At 39.1% G+C, this 10,186-nt stretch overlaps 2 protein-coding genes across 2 annotated transcripts in view; one reads left to right on the top strand and one right to left on the bottom strand.

The window, feature by feature from the left end:
- LOC113829596 (uncharacterized) overlaps nucleotides 1-998 on the top strand; it is a 70,242-nt gene extending 69,244 nt beyond the window's left edge. The window contains exon 38 of the mRNA XM_070125020.1: nucleotides 1-998. This exon is cut by the window's left edge and continues 241 nt beyond it. Within this exon, the coding sequence (XP_069981121.1) occupies nucleotides 1-105 (105 nt within the window). The 3' untranslated portion in view covers nucleotides 106-998.
- Nucleotides 870-7,860, bottom strand: LOC113827529 (RNA-binding protein 24; the record flags this gene model as incomplete). Its single annotated transcript, XM_070125629.1, is given in 2 exon segments — nucleotides 870-6,427; nucleotides 7,646-7,860. Coding segments are annotated over 2 exon segments (364 nt in total), but the record flags the coding sequence as incomplete, so codon positions are not given.
- Between the last annotated feature and the right edge of the window lie 2,326 nt (nucleotides 7,861-10,186).

Raw genomic sequence — 10,186 nt, forward strand, 5'->3', positions numbered from 1 at the left:
GGGGAGGGGGACGCCAGCGAGGGGAACACAGTGCGGTTCGGGAGCGACGGCGACGGAGACGACGAGGACGAGAGTGGGGCTGCCTCTTCCGACGGCTCGGTTTGAGGGGCCTTGTCTGTCCTTGGGTGTGCGGCGTTGGAGAATTTCCCTTTCTTTACTGTTGATTGCTCATCATTTCCCTTTCTTATGAATTGCTCATTATTTCCCTTTCTTAGTGATTGCTCATCATTTCCCTTTCTTAGTGATTGCTCATCATTTCCCGTTCTCTTTTGGCGCTTTATTATGATTCCCCTTTCTTTTTGATCGATTTATTTTCATTCCCTTTTCTTTTTTGCCGATTTATTATCATTTCCCTTTCTTTTTTATCGATTTATTATCATTTCCCTTTCTTTTTTATCGATTTATTATCATTTCCCTTTCTTTCTTATTGATTGCATATCAATTCACTGATTAGTAGTGACTGTGCGACTACTAATGATGTGTGATGGAGTGCTTCAAACTGTACCGTGTGTTCCTTATTGGTAAAAGTATATTAATGGTATATGGTGTTTTGTAACTGATCCTTCTTTCTTGGTTCATTGTTATACCTTTATGTACTATAGTATTTTTTTTATCTTTCATGTTAATCTATTACCTTAATCTAGGACAACAAGCATTTCCTGGATGTATTTATATCTTTTATCTCAAATGATTACCCAATTATTCTGAGCTTTATTTTTTTGTGACATTTGTTGTTTTCATTTTTTGGCTTCATCTTCATCAGTTCAGCATTTTGCGCATCAACTATTTTTAGAAAAAATAATCTCAAACTCAAGTAAAACCATGAAAAAAAATACCACAATATAAGGTCTAAGAAATAAAAAGAACTCTTTATAATGTAACTATATTTATTTCCTATAATAAATTAAAAAATAAATAATGGCGACTGGTTCTGGCTGACAAGATAACAGGTGGGCGAATGGAGTGAATAAAATAATAATAATAATAATAATAAAGAATTCTACCAAAATACTTTTCTATTTTTCCTTTCTTCCTTTCTCTGGTGCTGGGCAGATGCAAATGGAAAATTTTGCTTAACCATTCGGTCCCATCACAAAATACAAGAATATATGGGGTAAGTGTCTATATCACTTATTCCCTTACATTCTTAAGTGATTCCACAATATATTTCAAAAGTATTTTGACACATCTTACATCGTTTAGAAATAAAAACTAACTTTTCTTATAGAAATGTAACAAATTTAGAAAATGTGGGGGCTTCACACCTCCATTTTTTCTTTGTTTTTACTTTTCATATTCCAAAGGAGCCAAGGATCTTTTAATATCACATACATATACATAAATTTTTGTAAAAGTTGGGATATTTCATTTAATAAAAAACATTGAGGTAAAAGACTTGTACATCAAGTTCAGACACCCAAAATAACATTAATAATAAAACAATATCCCTGCTCCTCATACAAATAAAAATATGTAACATATTGGAACACAAAATTTAAGAAAGAAAAATCTACACATTAGATAACAGATCACTTATCTCCCTTTCCATTTTTTCTTCCTTTCAGAAATAGTCAGTATCATCATTATAGCTGCCAGCCAAAACAACACTATTGTAACCCAACACCAAGAAAATTTTCTTAGCAGCCCTCCAAAATACCTGGGACCTTCATAAACTTTTTCCGCCAATCGCCCACCTTAAAAAACAACCTTTAACCCATAGACGGCATTGTGTTACTTCACCATTAAATACGGGTTTGGCAATGAAAAAAAATAAAAAAAAATTGCTGTTCATTACTGCTGATTTACCTGACACCATCATGTCAGCAGCTCTAAAAATACAACAATTTTCATATTTTTTAAATTATTATTTTCTTCTTTTTCTTAAGTTTTGAGTCTGGTATCCTTATTCCATTCAGCATTCAAGCAGATGGGATTGTAAATTGGCAGCAAAGGGAGTGAAAATGGAGACTTATGTCATCTCACTTACTTCAATAATATATTTTTTTAAATTCCATTCTGCAACATACAGATGGAATATAAACCATAATACACATATAGAATGCATAGCTTTAAAAAAAAAATCTAGAAAATTAAAAATGAAGTCCTTTAAAAATTGAGAATATATACACATCCATTTCCAAACATTTTTGCTGCCACAGATAATCCAGACCAATTATTTTTATTTACACGGACATCAGAGGCGATCCACAAACTTTTATTTAAAAAAAAAAAGTTCCCCAAAAGATAATAATATACACTGCTTAACCATATAAAAAGGTAAGGCCATTTAATCCTGAAACTTGTGGATTACCTGAAATGTATGAGACGATCAATTGCAAATCTCAAGTCAAAAGTATTATATATAAAAAGGATTAAAGATCATTTTAACTTTATTGGATACTGGAAGGTTGAGTACACCTCATACACAATATACCAGTCACAATAAAAAATGAACAAAATTAAGATAAAAAAGGAAATAGTCTTTGCCAAACTTCATTTTCAATGGGGATTATTCCATCGTACTGTAGCTGACAGTATGTTAGTGTCAAGGTTTCTATGCCAGTCTCTAAATTAATCCCCATAACGGAAAAAAAATAAATAAATAAAAATAAATTTTTTTGATATGCCTTTCAAATCGATCGTCTCACAGTAAATAACAGTAAATAGTAACAATAAATACATAATAATTGCTTCATTTCATATATTTCACGTTTAAACCTTACAGCCTAATAAAGTAACATGAGCTACAATTGCCACTAGCATACATGAACATTAATACATTTATTCTCCCTGTCTCAGATAACAGCATTTCATAACAACGCAATACACTGTTGCTTGTTTTGTTTTCCTTACATAGGTAAATCTGAGGCACAATCATACATTTTGGTGAATAATAATTATATATGATTATATGACACATGGAAATAGGCTCTTTCTTGTATTTCACTTTTTGTCCGTCCTCCTTTCCTCACTCTCTCTCTTTTATAAATTTCCTTGTTGAAGGTAAAGGCACTTTTTGATAACATAAGTTATTGTCATTTCACTGTTATCTCATCTCCTTTCTCAAACACAAAAAATTAATAATAATGCCAAGTTATAGTAGCAAAGTAGAGGAAGAAGGTGAAGATGGAGAAGGAGAAGGAGAGGAAGAAGGAGGCGGAGGGTGCTCTAAGTACTTTTCTCATTAAGTGTCGTTATCACAAATGAAATCCTTTCATGCCCAATGCCTACAATATCGAAGGTTCCTTCCCGTCTCCCTTTTAAAATAACACCCATGTGGTGGCATGTTGACTTAATAATAGTATTTTTTTTAATGTTTTGTTTTATTTTGTACTCATATATATACTCATTCATATATATATACATATATATCAAAGTTTCTTTTCCCCATTATTGAAAGCTAGAACATAATTTCAATTCTAAAAGGAATCATACAAAAAAAGGAAACTTTCCTGAAGAGCCAATTTATAGCTATGTCTAAATTCAAAGAAACCAAAAGTGTTTTTACATACTTAATTTTCTATAAATATAAGAAGTTCCACAGAGCTGCAGTGCATAGATACAGCTCCTTAAAAGGAGGTAATCAAAGTTTTTAAAAAAATTTCCATCATCACTACTATGATTATATCTGGCACTTGCCATCAAGCTATGACAGCATGAAGAAATAGCTGCAATACTAAAATCACCAAAATTCTCCGATCCTTTATGAACAATTTGCTCTATCATAGCAGCTCGTAAATACCCCACCTTCCCTCCCCTCCTAACATACACCCTAGAGTTAGAAATCCCTGTCATGCACATACTAATCTTAACCATCTGGTTATCAAAAGAGAGAACAATGACAGAAAAACGACCCTTTAGTCCAATACAATGGTGTTTCAAAAAATGCTATTGATCACCCTCTTAGTAACACAGTTAAGTCTCATTGAAAAGGCACTTCATTAGGCAATACAAACAGCGCAATGCGTATACATGTCCGATGATATTTTATTTTCCTGACTAGATGAACCCTTTACGGCAGCATAAACTTAGTCATTTGCTTGCCGTCTGCTTTAAAGCGTGAGTAATGGTAGTTAGTATTTTATATGGTATACCTTGTTCCACTATATTCTGTACCTCAGACATTGAAATAAATAGGATCTGTTTCCTAGTATAAAACTGTTTTTCCTTATAATCTCATAATAGTTAGAAGGAAAGTGTTCTAGATTCACCATGGACTTGTTAGCAAAATGCTTTCCGCAGCAATATCTTCCATCTCACTTTTGAGCCAAAGAAGGAAAGAGAAAAAATTTAAATCCCAGATTTGATCTGATCTGATAAAACAATAATGATAAAGTAAACAAAACAGACAAGGTGGGCAGACATCAATATTAGAAAAGAGATTTTCTGGCAGACCACACAAATGCTACGTCATTAATGTGTGGTCATTTCTCTCTTCCTTATAAAATCAATGTAAATATCCTAAGATAGACAACAGTTAATCAATGTATGGAAGATAAATGGTTAATTCACAGCTTTAAGCAAAATACATGTGTGTCTCCATCAGAGGGGTTTTAGCTGAGCGATTCTATGGCACAGATGTGATGTTGATGGCGAGATTCTGACTAGATGTTACAGAATGTCGAGCCGGGTGTGAATATGATGATGGGGAAGCTAGGTGTGCAGGGCCATCTGCACATCTTTTCATAGTTGTGGTGATAATATGGAATCAAAACATAGACTGGAAAAAATTCATACTGACATTACATCAAAATTAGTAATAGATAAAAACAAGATAAACAGTTCCCTTTCATCGTAACACTCTGCTTAGAATTCCCAACGGCCACTTCTGTGACATCCTATAGCTTGGCTCCTCGACCATCCTTACAGCTATTTCTGACTGGACTGTAGACTTTGAACAAATACACTATCAAAGCAATAAAAAAAGGCCTGACAATTTTTTTTGCCTCAAGATTTACACATGATGGCCTATTATCTTCTGATTAACCATGTCAAGACACCTTAATGCTTACGGCTATAATTAATAATATATGGCATTATATGACTAATACAAGTCTGATGTATGAGTACAAAGTATGAATGACTATAAGTAACAAAATATTTCTTAATATGAAAACAATATAACAAGGACAATTTTAATTAAAAGACTACCACTAGCTTTAATAGAAAGAGAAAATAATATATCAGATATGGAATAGAATCTCATTAAACAAATATATACACAAACTGATAAGTCTGCTTACCAGCTTTGTGCAAATGAAATTGGGAGGAAATAGGAAACAATGTTTAATTTTTTTCTCAATGAAACAGTAAGTTTATAAATTAAGAAAACAGAGAACACAACTAGAGACCTGATAAAAGACATAATCTGAGAACTGAGTTATGACGGCATAAGGGCCGGTCATCACAGAACGAAAAAAGGGGCCCCTAATCTGTAACGGCTTTCTCCCTTTTCCTCTCTAGTAACATAATAAAAAAAACAAAGTACAGTAGTACAAAAATTTATATTGTACAATTCCTTAGAAAATTTTCAAGCACTGTAACATTTACATATCAGTCAGTGGCTTTTTATTTTTTGAGCTACTGTTTACTTATATATCTTGTACCGTAGTATCGATATGGACTTTTCTTTTTTCTTGTATGAATATTGTGTTTACAGTCAATGAGATCCCAGAATGATCCCACTAAAAGCCATGAACACTTAACTACAAATAGGCGACCCTGAAGACCATGAAATGATCTTGCTCATGTCCACATTGGAGGAGCCAAGAGACACAGGTGTAGAATCTTTGAAGTTTTTTCTTTAAATATGGCACTACACCTGCTGCTTGGCCGCCAATATACTTGATCCAACCCACACAGATGTCTGGAGTGGGCAGATGCGTGGGCATGCATGAAAAGACATGGGCAGCTGGATCAGCGAGTGTTCACAACCAGAGCGGCTTCAGCCATGGCGAGACCTTACAGTCTTACAGTCTGGCAGTTCCTCTTGGAGGCAAAGGAGCCGAGGTGGGTGAAGACCTCAGGTGATGGGTCAGGGGAGCAACGAAGGCACCCACATACTTACAGCTTGTAAAACTGAGGTAACAACACCTTCGGAATGGAGTGGCACCCAGAGCACTTGCAATATGACTAAGAGATGCATAGAAGCACTAGATAAAAAAGAAGGGGAGATAATTTTTTGCCCCACTTTCTAATGCCTCTGGAGTTTTAGCTCTTGGCTCAGTTCAGCTCAGGATGCCAGTCCAGCGCGGTGGTGGTGATGCAGCAAGGAAGGATTACTGCATGCGAGCCTCCTGCAGTTGTGGCTGGGCTGCCTGGTATGGGGAGATGGGGATGGTTCCAGCAGCGGCAGCAGAGGCAGCCTGGGGTATGCCCCATGAGTAGCCTGGTAAGGATGCAGCAGCATACTGGGACATGGCAGAGGCTGTGGAAACACAAATGGCATTAGACAAGTCTTGTAGTAACACTGCAGAAAAAAATATATTTGATAAATAATTTGATAAATAATTTAATTCATAATTACACAGAACCTACAAATATGAAAAACATGTCTGACATATTACACCCAGACATTCATTTATGATTACACTGATGAAAAATATTAATGAAAAAAGTTAGCCCTATCACAGTAACACTGAAGAAGAAAGAAACATGAAAAAATGTATATCAATCATTTATGGTGAAATAATTCCTTTTGAAATGTTTAAAGATTTAAAGTGTTGGGCATATTTTAAATCAAGTCCAGTATACATGATTATTATATGAAAAAAATAATCTTTTGATAAAAAACAGAAAAAAAACTACATTGAACATCCTTTTAAAATAAATGCAATTGTAATAAGACACATTAAAAAAGGATATAACATAACATACATCAGCTTGTTAAATCATGTAGCTAAGGTTAACAAAATGACTAGGTAATCAATATGTCTGACGACACTGTTTATCTCTCTCTCTCTCTCTCTCTCTCTCTCTCTCTCTCTCTCTCTCTCTCTCTCTCTCTCTCTCTCTCTCTCTCTCTCTCTCTCTCTCTCTCTCTCTCTCTCTCTCTCTCTCTCTCTCTCTCTCTCTCTCTCTCTCTCTCTCTCTCTCTCTCTCTCTGTCTCTCTCTCTCTCTCTGTCTCTCTCTCTCATACACACACACACTCTTTATACATCAATTGAAATAATGTGTTGCACAGTTTCACTAATCTCAGATTCAAAAGTGTGTATACCAAATGTTTGCTCATTTATAACTTCCAAATCCTAACTTAGTTTACGCTGACTTTTTCCTCACTTGACACTTCTTCCGATCCTAATCCTCAGAAATTCAATCAATCACATCTCTTTTCACTTAACTTGATCCTCAGACTCACCAGTCGAGATCCCAATAGGTTTTCCTAGTCTTCATCCTATCCTATCTCTGTCAACGTCAGGCAATCCCACTTGTGAGTTCCTTTAGATTCATTATTTCAATACTCTAATCTACGTTTTCCTTTCCTGTTCCTATCAAATTACTTAAACCTTGTGGACTTTCACTCAACTCCATTTCATTCACCTCCACTCAACTAAACCTACACAAAACCCGCATGGAACTCCTCTCGACGCCCATTCAACTTCACTCGACCCCACTAACTTTCCTGAACCTCAACCTCGAACTCACCAGCGGAAACAGCCGCGTACTGGTCGAGGCTGGCCGCAGAAGCCGCCGCCGCCGCCGCCGTCGGGTACCCGTTGGTGGCGAAGGTGGCGTTGGCAGCGGCGTAGTCGAGGTACTGCTGGCCGGCCGTCAGGGTGTGAGGCAGGGCAGTGGGCGCCATGGGCACCAGGCCGGTGGGCATCTGCAGGTACGACGGGTACATGTAGTTCTGGTGAAGCCTGTGGGGAGAGAGAAAGAGAAACGGAGATTATTAGGGGCTGGTAAATGATCACTTTGTCGATAATTTTGGAAATGATTAGATTGTGGTTTTGAATGTTGGATGTTGAAGGGTTGGGAGTGGGCCTCAGCCGACCTAGGTTAATAGATGTCGTGGCACATGAAGAGGGTGAGGGAGGGACAGAGGGAGAGATACAGAGGAAGAAGAGGGGTGGAGGGAGGTAGGGAGGGGATAGAGAGAAAGAAAGAGAGAGAGAGAGAGAGAGAGAGAGAGAGAGAGAGAGAAGAGAGAGAGAGAGAGAGAGAGAGAGAGAGAGAGAGAGAGAGATGGGGGGGGGGGGTGAACATGTATATTAAATGCTCGCCTCATGCAACACGTACTTCTTCCAACGATACGAAGAGCCTGTGCATTGACAGACACAGACAGATAGATACACATATAGATGGACAGATAGACAGATATTTATACACCCCGCATTTTCTAGGATACAGACAGACCCAGAGAACCCTCCCTGTCTCTCCCTGGAACGGCTGTCTTCTGACTCGGGCGCCTCCACAAAACAGCGCACTTAAACACGGCGCCCTTGATCAAAATGCCATGCAAAATTTAGCTTCACCTGCCGTCGTGCACGCTCCCCCCCCCTGCCCGCCTCCCCTCCCCCTCCCTCTTCTTCCCCCCGGCCGCCGTCCCTTCGTAGATGATCGCTCGCTTTTCTTCTTTATCTTCTCTCTCTGGCTATTCCTGTTTTGTCTCTTCGTTCTACTTTATTTGTCTTTGTCCATTGGGCTGTCTGTCTTTACAACTATACCTCACTCTCTTTCTCCTTGTCCGTTTTCCGTCTCCCCCTCTCTCTACCTCCCTTCCTCTCTCCCTCACTTAATTCCTTCCTTCCTTCCTTCCTCACTCCCTCCCTTTCTTCTTTTCTTCCTTCCTCTCCCTCGTCTCTCTCTCTCTCTCTCTCTCTCTCTCTCTCTCTCTCTCTCTCTCTCTCTCTCTCTCTCTCTCTCTCTCTCTCTCTCTCTCTCGTTATCGGCCCATCCTTCTCATGATTTATTCTCGGCCCTTGTTTCCTTGCCAGAGATAACGTTCCTACAATATTCGTGATGGAAGAGTTAAGGCAACGCGTCACGATTCGAACTTGTTTTCGTCTACTTTCGTTCTCTCTTTCACCTTTTATCTTGCCGTCGTTATCACCTTTCCCCTCCCCCCACTTCCCCTTCCGCCTGCTCTCCATTCTCCTTCCGCGCCGGCCTGTCTCCCGCGCGTCGCTTCGCACTCGTTCGTCATCGCAATATTTCTTTCTCTTTCGACCTCCCTTTCGAGATCAGCTTAAAGAGCTGCCATAACAACGCCGCCGCAGGGAAGGAGTCGCGCACAATGCCAACGGCCGCCGTAACATAAATAAAATTAGTAAATCATTTGAAGTACAAATGACTCTGTTCGATAATCAATATCACTTATTATACCGCCGACACGCGTGCATATTACGCGACAGTGTTCACACGTGCACGCACGCGCTCGCTCGCACTCAGAGCACACGCATGCAAAACACGCACGCGCGCACGCACACACACACACACACGCACACACACACACACACACACACACACGCACGCACGCACACACACACACACACACACACACACACACACACACACACACACACACACACACACACACACACACACACGCACACACACACACACACACACACATACACGCACACGCACAAATACGCACATGCACGCACACACAAACACACACACACACGCACACACACTCTTTAGGCCTACACACCGCCGGCATAAGCAGCCCCACACGCACGCAAACATATCCCTGCAAACACCCCGAGGGCTCCAGGGCGTGTCCACCTCAACCGGCTGTGTAGTACACAGTCGATACGTACACAGGTGTCTGTAATTAGCATCACGTGTGTATTCGTGTGCACTTTGAACGCACGATTTATACAGCCATTTATGCGCATTCACATCATACGGTCACGTGCTGTAAATTATGCATTGAAAACCCTCAACGTGACGGTCGGAGAACAGCTCGTACCGAAGCTAAGATAGCGGCAGTTAGCGCTTGACATTGCGGTGCAGGGAAGGCACTTCGGGAAAAGATAAGGCGGTGATAGTGATGATGGAGATGGTGGTGGTGGTGGTGGTGATGATGGTGATGGTGGTGATGGTGATGGTGGTGATGATGATAATGATAAAATTGGATAAATAATTAATAACCAATGACAAAGCACTACTAGTTGAGATGCATAATGCATGGACGAACGAAAACGTGATTCAATCATTTCAAGAAAAAAAAAAAAACAC

The sequence above is a fragment of the Penaeus vannamei genome, chromosome 9 (genome assembly GCF_042767895.1).
Source record: "Penaeus vannamei isolate JL-2024 chromosome 9, ASM4276789v1, whole genome shotgun sequence".
Taxonomy (NCBI): domain Eukaryota; kingdom Metazoa; phylum Arthropoda; class Malacostraca; order Decapoda; family Penaeidae; genus Penaeus; species Penaeus vannamei.